We start from the raw sequence: 16,110 nt of genomic DNA on the forward strand, positions 1-16,110 counted from the left end.
CAAACCCTGCTGATAAACTTACGAGAGGGATGGATGCTGAAGCTCTAATTAATGATAGTTATTGGTTTTCTGGGCCACCCTGGCTTTCAGAAGTAGATATTCGACATCACATAAACGAAATGAATACCGAAGCTGACTTGCAAAACGTTAGTGAAGAACGTAAATGTGTTACTTTGAAAACACTTGTGGAATCTACAGAACCGTTACTAAATCTTGAACTGTACGGAAATTTAACCAAAGTACTGGGAATAATGGCTTATGTTCTGCGCTTCGTGAACAACTGTAAATCCGCTCGTGAAAAGCAATCTGGTGTGCTTACCACCTATGAGTTACGGAAGACTTCAGAATTTATTATAAGAAATGTTCAATTTAATGAATTTTCAGAAGAAATTAAGGCTTTAAAGACAGAACAAACGATTAAAACTAAAAGCAAAATCATTTCACTTGATCCATTTCTAGATGAAAACGAAATTTTAAGAGTAGGAGGTAGATTAAGAAACGCAGAAATTACCAGAGAAAGTAAACATCCAATTATATTGCCAAATAATAATCACTTCACAAAATTAATGATACAGCATTATCACGAAAAACATTTACACGGAGGGTTGCATTTAATGTTATACGCAATAAGACAGAAATACTGGATAATAAGTGCAAAGAATGAAATTAAAAAATGCATTTGGAAATGCATAAAATGTTGCAGAGTACGAGCAGTAACATCTATTCGATTAATGGGAGAACTACCTGCAAGTAGAGTGATTCCAAGTAGAACCTTTTCAAAGGTTGGCGTTGATTATGCCGGCCCATTTTCTGTGAAAATGAAAAGGGGAAGAGGTATAATACCAATTAAATGTTATATCTGTATTTTCGTTTGTTTAGCTAGAAAGTCTATCCATTTAGAGATTGCTAGCGACTTATCAACTGAAGCATTCCTAGCTGCTCTAAAACGATTTGCTTCGAGGAGAGGAAAACCTCAAGAAATAAGAAGTGATTGTGGAACAAATTTTATAGGTTCAAATAAAATCCTCAAGGAAGCAGTTTCATCTGTCCAGTCAACCTCAGAATTTCAAGGGTGGTTAGCAAATGAAAACATAAGGTGGATATTCAACCCGCCAGCTGCTCCACATCATGGTGGTATATGGGAGGCAGCTGTTAGATCTATGAAGCTGCATCTAAAGAAATGTGTTGGAACTCAAATTTTGACTTATGAAGAGTTTCTAACTCTAATTGCACAAATTGAAGCATGCTTAAATTCGAGGCCAATAACACCGGTCTCCAGTGATCCCAATGATTTGACAGCTTTGACTCCTGGACACTTTATTATAGGGACTTCTTTAACAGCTGTTCCGGAACAAGATTTAACCGAAGTACGAGTGTCTCCATTGCAAAGATGGCAACTAACACAGCAGATGTTCCAAGGGTTTTGGAAGCGGTGGTCTAAAGAGTACCTGTGCCAACTACAGCAGCGTAGCAAATGGAGACAGCCTAGCAGAAATATTCGTCTAAATGACTTGGTTCTCATTAAAGAAGATAATATGCCTTCATTACGTTGGAAACTCGGGCGAGTAATAGAAGTGTTTCCTGGAAGAGACAATAATGTCCGAGTGGTTAGACTAAAAACTGTGCACGGGGACATTAAACGTCCTATTACCAAACTGTGTCTTTTACCAGTTGAAGAACATTAATTTAAGTGTTTGGTTTATATTGAATATGTTTTATTTTTTTTTATTTCTTATTTTACTAATAATTTTATTTGTTTGTTCTAGTTTAACCCTCATAGTTAACGTTTCAATATAGTAAGATATAAGATGTTTTGTTAGAAGATTGGTAAGTGTAACATGTAATTTTATACTTTTTGAAGGATTTTGTATGTTTTCAGTTTCTATATTTTTCATTTACTTGTTTGCATATATTGAAGATTGTATTAAGATGAATGTAATTCATCGGGGGGGGGAGGATGTTTTGGCCTCCTCGGTGATTGCGGTGATTTGTGCCCAGAGAGCGCACCGCACAAAAAGTTAGTTGCGTTACAGAACGTAAGGGAAGCGGACACGCCAAAATGTCGGGCGTATTACCGCTAATTGAGGTAATTGCATCGTATCTGTCAGGTGGCAGAAAACTAGTATGATGTATCAATTCACATGCCAGGAGGCATAACGCTTGTAAACATGCCAGGTGGCATACGACTTGTAAATAAATGTACAGTAAAATATCTTGGTGCAATAGATCAAGGAACACGCATCAACAACCTTCTGATCATTTGGATACGTACAGGTTCAGTTACAGTTATTTGAATTGTGTTCGTTATTTGCTAGTTTCTCCGTACTTTAATAATTTTACATCATAAAATATTTAGCATAAAAGTCACAGTTTTTATCATTCCCTCGGACTAAGCACCGTCCTCTAAAATATACATTTATAATTATTTATTTTATTCACAAAAATATGAAAACATTAGAAATGAATAATAAAAAATATTGAGGAATTTAATTTTTACTTAACTCCTGGATCGGAAAATGCGTGGTTAATGTATAGCTTCCGTTCGGCATAGGGGCACTCCAAATATGCAGCGAGCCGAAAATCCTCTCGAGAGGCTGAGGGTAGGGAAAAAAAGGGTGGCAGAACCTCGGCCCCCGTCCCCCCCCCGGTGTGCTCTCCATTCAAATTGGTAAAGAAACTGAGCTAAATCCCACTGTCACCTGTATAAGGCGCTCAAAGCTGTTGCCAACGGCCGGCGTAAACTTGCGCCCCTAGCCACGAGGAATTTCGCCTGCGACACTCATTGCCGTTCATTTTGACACACAAAAGAAATGCTATTCGTAATTCTGGTAATTTTCTACTTGTGCATTTTTGGTCTAGTGCATTTTGGAAAAAAGCAGCTATCGCTATCTGCAGTAACTTCTTGTTACTCATTTAAATTGCTTAATCGACTAGATTGCTTAATCGATTTAAATTGCCTCGATAGCGCACTTACTTCGAGAAAATATTGAGGCCTCAGCCAAACTTTACTTAAGCACATGATATTTTACTTTAATTTGACACGAACTTTTATTCTGAATTTCCCGCAAGCTGCGCAAATTTAATTTTGTGTATTTTTCAGGTTGACGTATGCATAAAAACGTTCATTTTTAAACATTCATGTGAGTTTGGGCTACTCAGAAGCTATAATGAAATGATAAATTGTCTGTCTGCTTTTATGGTTCTAGGAGTTGATAAATAACGCGGAGCTCTACAATTTCATAAGATTCCCACCCCCCTTAAAAGCTCATTAATTTTTTGTCTTTTGTTGAATTTTTACAGGCTCATAACGTGTTTTAACAGAAAAAAATCAAGCAATGTTCAGTACATTAAGCAATGAATAATATATATATATATATATACAGGGTGTCCATAATTAAACTTGAAATTTGCGAGCAGTCTGTAGCAAAAACTATGCAACAGAATTGCATGAAAATAGGGTAATGGCAGAATGAAATGATGGGAATTTTATCGAGGAAAAAAAAACAATGAGTTTCAAAAACCACCACTAGATGGCGTTGTGCAATGTAAACTATTAGCATATGCAAATATCGTAATCATAGTAATCTTGTGCTTGCACAGCAACCTTATAAAAATGCGAGAGGCAAACCACAGTCATACTCGTTTTCAGGTCAAGGAAGATGACGTTGATTCTCCAGGAACGTGCTTTACTGGTGAAATTGTTTTACTAAAACGGAGACTCTGCTACCGAAGCTTTGCGGAAATTTCGGTCCTTGAAGCGGTTACGAAAAGGTCCACTCACTAGTCAAGGGCTAACAAACATGATTAGGAAATTTGAAGCAACGGAAACATGGCGCATTCGCTTACTGTGTACTCCAAGAAGGAGAAGTGGTTAAAACTTGGGAAAGACGACTGGCAGACAAAAATACCGTCTTTCAGACAGAGCTTCTTGCATTAAAAGCAGCCATCAATTTGGAAAAATATCAATTAGGAATAAAGGACAACATATATAGCGACTCTGTCTCAAGTTTGGAGTGCATCCGATGGCACAAGACAAGGAGTCCTTTGGTGCAAGATATTCAGAAAATTCTGCTAAGTATCCCATCAGATGACAGACCTATCCTGATCTGAGTTTCAGCTCATGTGGGTATTACTGGCAACGAAGCGGCGGGCGTGCTTGCGAAATCTACAGCCAATGACTCCAGTAGATTGGAAAACGCAATAAGTGTTCCGCAGTCCTATTAAAAAAATTACGCTCAATAGTCTTTTACAAGAATGGCAGAAAAGATGGGAAAGGAAAAGCACAGGGAGGAGAACCTACAAGTTCTTTCCGAAAGTTACATGCTCAGTGAATACATACAGCGGAGCACAAACTCAATTCTACAACTGGACATGGTCCCTTTCCACATTATATTAAGAGATTCGGCAAGCGAGCATCAGAATTGTGTGAATGTGGTGCGGTAGGTGATGCAGATCACTTCCTCTTCAACTGCCCACAAACCGATAAACTACATTTAAAAATGCCAAGCAATGAATACTGGCCGCAATGGGCGTAGAATACCTGCGGCAACAGCAGACGAAAACTAAAATAGAGGAGGAAATCAGACTATGCTCAGCAAGGTACTAAGAAATTCTTCCCCTCCATTGAGAATTTTATCTTCGCAGCATAATTTTAATAGCAATTCAAAATACTACAACAACTGAAAATCAACACTAGAAAAATAGCTCACCCCATAGAATAGTAACAGGGCTGTAAGAGCAAAACTATTGTAATGTAAGCATATTACTATCCAGTTTGTATGTACTTGATAAAAATAATATTGTAAAGCAGTTTAAATGATACTGAAAATCCAGTCAATGTGTAAATGAATTACAAGTTTACTTTGATTATCTCAGTAAAAGTATTGTAAATATGAATTCAGATAATGTTTAAATGTACATATAGCTGTCATGATTTTATGTAATTATCATATGTAACTTGTACAAGACAATGTTTGTAATCAATATATCAATGCTTATACACAGGCGTTGTATGCCCATGTAATATTTATATTTATATTTTTACACGGAGGAAGTATTCCCTTCTGCCAGGATGACTATTAACACTGTAAGACTTTTACAGCAAAATCAGGTCAGTGGTTATCTCAGGTGACGCTCAGCCAGGAAAGGGACAAAAATGTGTTGCAGCACAGGTAGTGGATGACGTAGCGACGCAAGTGGAGGAAGACAGATCTCAAACCATCGACAGCACTAATGTTCGGCGTTTTGCAGCATCTGTTGACCAACCTCGTTCCATGGTTCATAAGATTTTTCAAAAGGTCTTATGCCACTATCCCTATAAACCGTCGCTAGTGCAGCAGCTCTTACCAGCTGAGTTCTAGGATGAATTGTCATGGAACATTTTGTGGAGCGGCGAGGCCCACTTTCATATTGAAGGTGCGGTTAACACGCACAATTGCCGTATTTGGGCTGCTACAAACCCACATCAATTTCTACAAATTTCATTACACTCTTCGCATGTAACGGTTTGGAGCAGCTTTACTGCAACCTTCATTGTGGGTCCATTTATTTTCTCGAAGAGCACAGTGCCGCAAAGCTTGTGACATGCACCGTAACCGGCCAACGATACGCTTCATTATTAGAGCAATCCGCATACCGGGTTCTTCAGGCAAGGCGATGTGATACAACCACAGTGTTTATGCAGGATGGTGCTCCTCCACACATCGCCCGTTGTGTGAAACAAGTGCTCCGCCGCCATTTCGGTGACGGCAGAATCATCAGACGACAATTTCCTACAGCTTAACCTCCTAGATTTCCCAACTTGAATCCTCGCGACCTTTGGCTGTGGTGATACCTCAAGGCCATGGTCTACCGTGATCCCATCACATCTCTATCCGACCTTAAGGACAGAACGCCATGTGCGTAACATTTCCCAGTTCATGCTGCTTTCAACAGTCGAACATGAGATTTTACGCTTCCAGACAGTAGCAGACAATGGTGGACATCATATCGAGCATGTTTCGTAAACTTTTGCAGATTATTATATGTTCTCAATACAGCTATACCCGCCACCTAGGGGTGGGGTTTTGAAACTCATTGTTTTCCCCCTCGATAAAATTCCCATCATTTCATTCTGCCATTACCCATTTTTCATACAATTCCGCGGTATAGTTTTTGCTAATGACTGCTCGCAAATTTCAAGTTTAATTATGGACACCATGTATGTATAACAATATCGAATTTTTTTCCGAAACACTATTAGGTAGGATACGAACTGCGCGAAATTTAATTCAAGACATCCACTTCTTATCTAATCCACGAACTGCGCGACGTAATAATTTCCTGTCCTCTCTTTCTAAGAAATTGAATTCCCAAGAAGATGGGTGCTACAAAAAGTCATTAATCGCCATTAATGGGACATTTTATTGAGACTACAGGCCTCTATTTGCGTTTATCAGGTATTGTAAAAATTGCGCATACAAAGCAAATATTAATTTAAAATTTGGTGTGCGCTAAAGAAAAAATAAATTTCTTTTACACTCATGAGCCAGTTTCCCTTAGAAAGTCCTCCACGAAGGTATCCCTCCTTTTAGGCAGATAGCCCTCGAGGCTTTGCCGTAATTAAATAACCTAACCTAACCTAACCTTTTACACTCATTTTAAAGTTTTATGATGCTTAAAAGAATAATGAGCCAGATATTTTTTTATTCTCTATAAGAATTAAAAACTTCCCAAGTTGTAGATTTTAGTTGCTGATAATCATAACCGGAAGATATATCAGTTTTGAATTATAAAATTGATAGATTAATGACATGAATAAAACTGATACATAATCAACCTATCTAATATCGGATTTTCCCTCAGGGGCTCACTTTTGTGAGTACGGGTGTGGCAATCCCGAGGTACCCTAGCCCTTCAGGGGATCATCTTCTTGGTGAGACGGGGGTCACGATCCTGGAGCCCCAGTGATCTATCCTCTTTTCCGTCTCCTCTCCTCTTGGCTAGAACTTTTTCCCTTCCCTTCTCCCTCGTGGTTTCTCTCTACGGAGTTTGGGGCTCGTTACGAGAGACTGGAGCAGCCCTTGTCTCTAGTTTCCGAGTGGCGAGAAAACTGCCTACGTGTTTGCCGTGCGTGGAGACCCGTGTCGCTGGAAAGGAGGGTCCTGGTAGTTGAGGGGCGAGGTACTGTCCTCAACACACTACTTTGGCCTCTGCTTCAGCTAAACGGGAGGAACCTTAGTCGTCCTCACGGGTGTCAATCGGCTGGTCACTAGTCCTTGTGTCAGTGGCTTGGGGTCAAGCTCTCGGGAAAGCCGACTGTGGGGCTTCAATTTGCGTATAGGTCCGGCTAGCTCTAACACAGGAATCTGTGTTCCCTTGTTGGGCTCCGTGGTGGGCGGGGCCGTCGGACCCGAATCTTTTCTCTTTCAAACATGGCTTCACTTTTTATCTTAAAAAAACCTGACTCAAACGAAACTAAACAAGAAATAGAAATTATTGACAAATCCATTACCAAGAAGATCCGTACCGATGCAAATCCTATAGAAACTACTGAAAATCCACGCTTCCTTGTTGTCTCTAGTCCTTCTGGTGAACTGCAAAAGATGTCTCCTTTTCTAGTAAGCAAACACATTCACTCATGCATAGGTGAGCCAAAAAACATTAAGCGTCTCCGTTCTGGAGACCTGCTTATTGATACTGTTTCGGCCACCCAGTATGCTTCACTTTTGCGTCAAAAAGAAACTTGGACAAGTACCTATAACTGTGTCAGCGCACAAAACACTGAACTATTGTAAAGGCGTGATCTCAGAAATCGACTTTATGCTCGTTTCAGAAGAATTCGTTTCCGAGTTAGCTGACCAAAAGGTTTGTGCTGCTAAGCGGATCAAGATGCGTAAAGAAGGTCAGTTGATCGACACAAAACACGTGATCCTGACCTTCAAATAGCCTGATCTGCCAAAGAATATAAAGGTTGGGTATCTGAACTGTCTCGTAAGACCGTATATTCCCAACCCAATGCGATGCTTCCAATGCCAGCGGTTTGGTCATTCTAAAACATCCTGTCGTGGCAGCCTGACGTGTGCTCGATGCGCGTCGGTTGGTCACGATAGTGATAATTGCACTGCTGCAGCATTGTGTGTAAATTGCAAGGGCGATCATCCAGCACTTTCTCGTTCCTGTCCAAAATGGAAAACAGAAAAGGAAGTACAGACGGCCAAAGTCACTAGAAACATCTCCTACACAGAAGCCAGAAGGCTGGTTCAAAGCACGCAGCCTCAAATAAATAGATCATATGCTAGTGCCGTTAAAAGCCACACGGACCGTTGCCACTCAAACCTTGATAAATACTCAGACTCCTTAAAAAAAAAAAAAAGCAGCCTGCTAACCAGAAAAAGGAAACTCCGACTCATTTCGTACAAGAAAAAGAAATAGCAATCCAGAGCAAACCCAAAAATGAGCCTCCAAAAATAGTAAACAAAAATAGAAGCAATAGTAATAGTTCATTTGAAGATATGATATCTGAATCTTTAGATTCAGATAGTATGAAAGTAGAGGAGGGGCTAGATGTTCCCGAGCATATACTTCCACGAAAAACAAAAAAGCAGCACAGAAAAAACAAACATAAATCATAATGGCCACCCTGATCTCATGGAAGTGTCGCGGATTCCATCGAAATTTCCCTGACATCAAAGCTATGATCAATGCTTATCAGCCTGTGTGCTTGGCAGTACAGGAAACAAATCTGAAACCAGATCAACATGCAAAACTTCGGAGGTTTTCTTCCGTCGGGAAGGATCACCTTGCAGGTGAACGTGCCTGTGGAGGTGGAGGTCTTCTCACCATGATTAAAGATCATAGTCTTTGTCTCCTGAATAATGGGCAGGAAACTTACTTCCCTGAGCCTTCAAGGACATTTCACGCTCTCGACCTTGCCATCTGTTCACCATCTCTGTTGCCATTTTGCACCTTTAGTGTCGGAAATGATCTTTACAACAGCGATCATTATCCCATTTTTGTGTCTCTTGCACGAAGAGGAGCAAACCCCATGTCAAGACTCCCTCGGTTTGTACTGGACAGGGCAGACTGGGAACTCTTCTCTTCCTCTGCAGAGCTCACAGAGGAAATGGTAGAAGATGTGCACATCGATGACGCTGTTAAAGCTGTTACTAATACTATTATTCAGGCAGCTATGCTTTCGATTCCTAGAACATCAGGAAAAATACTAAAATATTCGAAACCGTGGTGGAATCGCGACTGTCATGAAGCACTGAAAAAACAGAAAAAAGCATGGGGTATTTTTCGTAGATATCCTACTCTGCGAAACCTCATAGCATTTAAAAGAGCCAAAGCAAATGCACGAAAAGTAAGAAGGCAGAGCCAGAGGGATTCCTGGATTTCATATGTGTCGTCAATAACATCCTCTACACCTAGTAAGCGGGTTTGGGAAAGAGTTCGAAAAGCATGCGGAATATATAAAGACCACTCACTTTCTTTTTTGGAAAAAGATGGCCGATGGTGATTAGCTCTATAGAAGAAATTGCGAATACTATTGGTGAGACATTTGCTGCCGTTTCTTCCAGCAGAAACTATTCACCTGCATTTCTCTCTATAAAGCAGCACTCTGAAATGAATCCCATCGCATTCAACTCTTCCAAATCTGAGCCTTACAATAGAGCATTTACTATGCTGGAATTAAAGAGAGCTTTGTTGCAGACACATAGGTCTTCTCCGGGTTTTGATGGCATAAATTACGAAATGCTAAAGCATCTGTCCTATAAGTCATTGAATGCCCTTCTCACTCTTTATAATAGAGTGTGGAAGGAGCATACTTTTCCCAGTGCATGGAGGAGATCTGTTGTAATTCCTAATGCTAAGCCAGGGAAAGATCCAAAGAATCCCTCCAACTATCGGCCAATTGCCCTTACGAGTTGCGTATGCAAGCTGTTTGAAAAAATGGTAAACAGCCGCCTAGTCTATTTCTCGGAAAAGAATAATATTATATCGCCTTATCAAAGCGGTTTTCGAAAGGGCAGAACGACCGTTGATAACATGTTCCTTTTAGAGACATCCATTCGAAAAGCTTTTGTAAGAAGAAATCACCTTGTCTCAATTTTTTTTTGATATTTAGAAAGCTTATGATAAGGCATGGAGATATGGTATACTTCGTGATCTTCATGATACTGGCTTGCGTGGCAACTGTTAAATAGCTACTGCACCAATGTTCTGTTTCTTTACTTTGCCGAAAAATCATGGGCACCAATGCTGTGTTACAACTTCCTCTTAGGGAGGAAACTAATGCAGAAACAGACAGGTGAAACCGCAACTAACTAAATATCAACTGAGAAACTAAACTCTTAAGAGTTTGCTAATTACCAAACTTTTAGTGATCGTATAAGTGAATTTTTAATGCATTGCGTTGTGAAAATGCATCCGGGACCGCGCCGTGAGAGGATCGAATAAATAACATGTAAAATCAATATATATATATATAAGAAAAACACATAAAGGATATAAAGAAAACCTAAGTAATAGGTTTCCAGATTAAATACCAGTTTATTCAAATTCCTCACAATTAAAAATTAATCTTATCCTAATCAGGGAGTCAAACTTCTTATTTTTGTTAGTTTCAATTTACTTATTTTAGACACAGGTGAATTCTTCAATTTGTCATTTTTTTTTTGTTACATTTAAATTCATGATTTGCAAATCTATTACATGACTCTTTTAATTTAATGGGTATCCGTTCTATAATTTCTAAGAGGTTAAAGAAAACATATTATTTGCAATTCACATCTGTTCTAAGGGAGATTACACAAACAACTTAAATTATTACATCCTAATTCATATAAAGACCTTAAGGTTTGTCTTGGTCAATTAAGAAGGGGAAAGGGAAACAATTGAAAGCCTGAGAATTAATTTAAGATTCGACGTTGTTTTTACATTCCAAGGAAGTTGTTGAAAACTTACTTAAAGTTCAGACACAAAAAATAGAACTTATCTTGTAAGGACGTCTTGAAGTGGAGGACTCGTATCCTAATAAGCGTTGACGTCGGCGGCGCTGATTTTTACGGTCACAAATGGAAGTTTCAGAGGACATCGTCCTGTCCTGGCACTATTGGCGAAACACACACGCAGGTAACTCTTTTTCATAACGACGAAGCTATTTTCACTCTGGAAAACAGAAGCAGGAGCACTGCTGCCCAGCACGGCTGTCCGCCTGGTCTTGAAAGTCTTAAGTCACTCGCCCGGGTTCAATTTCGCCTTTTAACCAGAACGCGGCAGGGGAGCATGTTTGCAGCTCCCGGCTGGAAACGTCTCTCTAGGCAACTACAGCTCGCCTTCACTCGCTCATCCCAAGAGCAAGGTCGAAGTTACAATCTTGGCCCAAAAGTAAGCAAGTCCACCCAGTAAGTGATTCCAAGAGTAAGAAGAGTAAGTGAGTAAAGTCTCTCGCCTCTTAGTCAAAACGCGGCCGGGGAGCATCTCTCTTCGTAAATTCCATCGTTTCGAAAGCTCAACCCCAGAGCAAGTTTCAAGAGTGACGTCCAAAGTAAGCTCCGCAAGCAAGTCTCGCACGAAAAGTGGTTAAAACTCGAATTTTCTTCCTCTCGTCCACAAACGCGGGCTCCCTCTATGGCTTCAATTATCGCCCCCTTAATTTTGGCAAAATTTGCGTTTTTAACCCCTGAATGCGGAAATAAGGGTGATCGCGCATGCGCGCCCTTCTTCACTTAGCCAACAACCGGACCCTCAATCGCCAAAACCTGAATGACTTACATCGAAAGTCAAGTAGCAACCTCTGACCCTTCTGTCACGTACTTCCTGTCCTAAGGTCAACTGCACAATGAAATTTCTTCTAGAACATTCTAAAGGACAAAAGCGCGCGAAATCATGACTTAGCAAAATTGCCTCCCTTTCCTTGCTTCTTTTCACAATGAATCAAAGCTTGTACAAAAATTGCAAATAAAAGAAAAATAAATAATATTCTTTTAAACTAAATAATATTCTCAGAAGCATCTGTTTTTCCCCAAAATTAAAGCATTAAAATAAATAATTCAGAATCAAATAAAATTAAGATTTCCATAAATCAGGAAATCATTCACCTAGTGTTTATAACGCGATCAGATAAATTCTCTACACAACACAACCTACCATTTTTCATTCAAAATTTTTTGGAAATAAAACTTTTCAAGTAAGAATTGGCTCTGTTTTGTCAGAAGTTTTTAGACAGGAAGAGGGTGTGCCTCAAGGCTGTGTGCTTAGTGTAACTCTGTTCAGCCTAAAAATAAATTCTGTATTAAAACAACTTCCTCCCACCATTTCAGGATCTTTATATGTTGACGATCTACAAATTAGGGCCTCAATGGGTCCGTGATTCCAGTTGCACCTGAAGTAAAATTTTTAGGGGTGATGTTCGACCTAAAATTGACTTTCCTTCCTCATGTCCTAAACTTGAGAAAAAGGTGTACAAAAATTTTAAATATTTTAAACGTCCTGTCGAACACCTCCTGGGGTGCAGAGCGTTGCTCCATGCTTCGCATTTACAGAACTCTTGTTCGCTCTAGACTAGACTACGGCTCAGCTGTTTATGGATCCGCTCGGTCTTCAGTGTTGTTAAAACTAGATCCTGTTCACCATCAAGCACTGCGGATTTGTTTAGGAGCTTTCAGGACGTCTCCTGTGCAGAGCCTTTATGTTGACTGTTACGAATCATCACTCCGTTTGAGGCGTAGGAGTTGTCTCTTTTACAGTATTTTAATATTTTATCTCAACCTGACCATCCTTATAAACTGTGTTTACTTGACAATAGTTGTGACCTTTTATTTGAGGCACGTCCATCTTGTGTGCCTTCTTTTTCTGTCAGAGTTCGTCCCCTCAATGAAGAATTCTCCCTGTCTGATATGTCCCCACAAGCAGTACAGCATTTTGAAATTGCACCTTGGAAAAATGCACAAATCCAGGTTCTTGATATTTTCCACAGTTACGTCAAAACAACTACTGATGAGAACATCTACAGACAAATTTTTGCTGAGCACAGGCATAGTTACAGGAGTTATGTTTCCATATATACGGATGGATCTAAGTCAGCTTGCCATGTTGGCATGTCATTTATAATTGAAGACCACATGGAAGGCAGACGTTTACACGACGCTTCCTCTGTTTTAACCTCCGAACTGACTGCCATATATTATGCGCTTTTGTACATCTCAACGCTGCACCATGGAAAATTCATTGTATATACGGACTCCTACAGTGCATTGAAAGCTTTAGAATCCTTTTCTAGCACTGAGAATCCTGTGATAGTGGATGTTCTCAAGTTGAATATTAAATTGACAAGTTGCGGATATGAAATTCTGTACTGCTGGGTCCCTGGACATATAGAAATAAAGGGCAATGAGCTGGCGGAAATCGCAGCGAAATCTGCTATTGAAATGTCCGACCGCCTCATCCCTTTTAGAGATATCCGTTGTGCCCTCAAAGAGAAGATCAGAAAGAAATGGCAGCAACTTTGGGACATTGAACTTCATAACAAGTTGAAAAGGGTGAAGCCTAAAATAGAGCATTGGGATACTACTGTTATTCAAGTAATTAGCTTGCTTGTTAGATATTGTTTACTTGTTCTTGTGATATGTAATTCAGTTTCCTCTAGGCTACAATTGGCTTCGAAAAGTAAAATTGTAACCCTGTAGTTCCCCTGCAGGCAACGGGGAAAGAAATTTTGGATTCGCGCAGTTGGAGTATCCCAACTAGTATTATAGCAGCAGAAGCAGTTCTTCTTTTGTATATTTAAAATAGGATTTTTTAAAATTTATTGCTTATAAATTTCAATTTTTGGTCTTTGCGAAAAATTGGTTCTAAATTTTTTCTTTATATATATACTAGCGGAAGTACCCGATACCAGTTAAGTTAGATTGAGAGTAATGTATCTAGCAACAGAGAGAACGATACCACTATAATCTTTCTCTAATAACGATGTAAAAATTACGATTCATAGTCTACATTTTTCAGTCTGATGCGATATGGAACCCACACAAAAAATTTCGATAGAAAAATGAACTAATTCTGTCTGATTATATCAACAATAATGGTACGCAATTTTTAATGATTTTCGTTTTTCTAATCAAAGGGTCGTCCATCCAATATATCATCTATATTCAATTTCAGTCAATTAAATGTGGCAAAAAATTTATCATAATTTATCAGAAATCATTAACGTGAACAAACAAACACACAAACAGTTATTTTTTTATATGTATAGATTTTGTAAAACTTTAAAATTTTTGATTAACAAACTCTACGATTTTAAAGCGAGCAGTAGCAACACTTTTCGAAATAAAGCAATTTTATCTCCAAAGCGCGAGACTGTTGCCACCTGCTGATTAAAGACGTGCGAAAAACGGGAACAGTCGAAAGGGCTTCCCACGAATTTTTGGAATCGGGAATAATGTTTGGCAATGCTATTTTTATTTCATTGTAAAACTTCGAAATTTTATGTTTACAAACCTTACTATTTGAAAGCGAGCAATGGCAATACCTGTCGAAATAAAGCATATTTTTATCTCCAATGCGCGAAATTGTTGCCACTCGGAAAAATGAGGGCGAAAATGAGCGTTTTCAGAGTTTTTAATTAATATCTCTGATTTTAGCGCTTTTTTTTTTTTTTTTTTTTTTTTTTTGAAAACAAGTGGACGTTGATCTTTTCCAAGACCCAGAAAAAAGTTGTAGAAAGTCTGGTGGTGACGATAGCTATAGTAATGACTGTTAATAATCGCGAACAAACAGACATTTTTCTTTATATATCTATATAGACCCATTTAAGATAAAGAATAAGTGAACTAATATTATAACCTTAATTTGTGAAATTCTTTTCTTTCCTTCTTAATTCGCTTATTTCCCCTTTCTATCCTAAAAATAGTAATATACTTATAATAAATCTTTCTAAACTATTCATTTCCAAATTAATCTCTGTCATGCAACGTTTACATAATGCTCATGATACTAATTTTACTAAAGGAAAAAGTGTAACTAAAGTTAAATTTGCAAACCAAGACTTATAACTAACGAACAGAAAAAAACAGAACCATAAATTTGCTATCCTTATTCTAATTTAAATATCATAATCAATGTATTTATCGCTCACTTTCCTCTATGCATGTCTGCCGCTTCTGTTCAATTGTCAATTGCATTTCTATGAATACGTAAAATCTGTACGTGTATTGCCTTATTGTGTTAGTTTTGAACGAAATATGCTTCACTAAGCGACCTCTATGAATGATTCATCACATTATCCATTTCAAGCTACATCTACGTTTAACTTCCTACATATTTTTTTACATATATACATACACACACGTCTGTACCTTTATATGTCAGTAATGGTAATTCTAAAATCTTACCATCTCTCGCTTTGCTACTGGCAATTTGTTGAGAAGTACAAATGCTATCCAACTGACTCCCATTTGTCCGCACAAAATTAAAAAGAACACGTTAGCAGAAAATCTTGGAGGAGGATAATAAGCTTCGACAACATATTCCACAACTTTGCTATGCTCTCTCACGTTAATGACAGATATATTCCTGCACTCGGCATAGCCCCCAACACCTTGTGCCAAAGCTATCACACCGGGAATAGGTCCACTCAGTCCAGCGCCTACCATATATGATGCAATATACTGTTCCCTAAAGTTAGCGATGAAGGGCAGATACAACAGAGAAGACGTGCAGTCAACGAAAGCTAAGAAAAATGTCAGAGTGAGCAGAGCTGTGCTGTGCATCTCTCCAGCAAGGTAGGTTGTGGATTCCCAGAAGATGCTTAGTAATACACAAGCAGTTATGACGATGACCAGTGACACATGTATCATGGGTACCTCTAGGACCTGAAATCATGAAATGAGATAATATAAAAAAATTATTCATACAAATATATATATATATATATATATATATCACAGATTTTGATTTATTTGTAAGTGTAGTATTTTCTCTACTAAGTCACTATTCTCATGGTTAAAAGCGGTTTATCTCCCTGTGTAAAATGAATGCGACCTGTGTAAAATAAATGGTACGTTTGTTACGGCATTCATTTCCGACAAGCAAATACAGTTTGTTTTTATAAGTAGGCAAAAGTAA

The 16,110-nt window shown here is 38.7% G+C and overlaps 1 protein-coding gene across 6 annotated transcripts in view; it reads right to left on the reverse strand.

The window, feature by feature from the left end:
* Positions 1–16,110, reverse strand: part of LOC118192035 (solute carrier family 52, riboflavin transporter, member 3-A-like) — a 99,596-nt gene that overhangs the window by 13,741 nt on the left and 69,745 nt on the right. For all 6 annotated transcript variants that reach the window (XM_035362913.2, XM_085826631.1, XM_035362916.2 and 3 more), the window contains one exon: positions 15,378–15,857. In XM_035362913.2, coding sequence (XP_035218804.1) covers positions 15,378–15,857 — 480 coding nt within the window. The remainder of the gene's footprint in view (positions 1–15,377; positions 15,858–16,110) is intronic.

This window comes from Stegodyphus dumicola, chromosome 1, assembly GCF_044657685.1.
Source record: "Stegodyphus dumicola isolate Sdum_Otavi_A_Nest chromosome 1, ASM4465768v1".
Classification (NCBI taxonomy): domain Eukaryota; kingdom Metazoa; phylum Arthropoda; class Arachnida; order Araneae; family Eresidae; genus Stegodyphus; species Stegodyphus dumicola.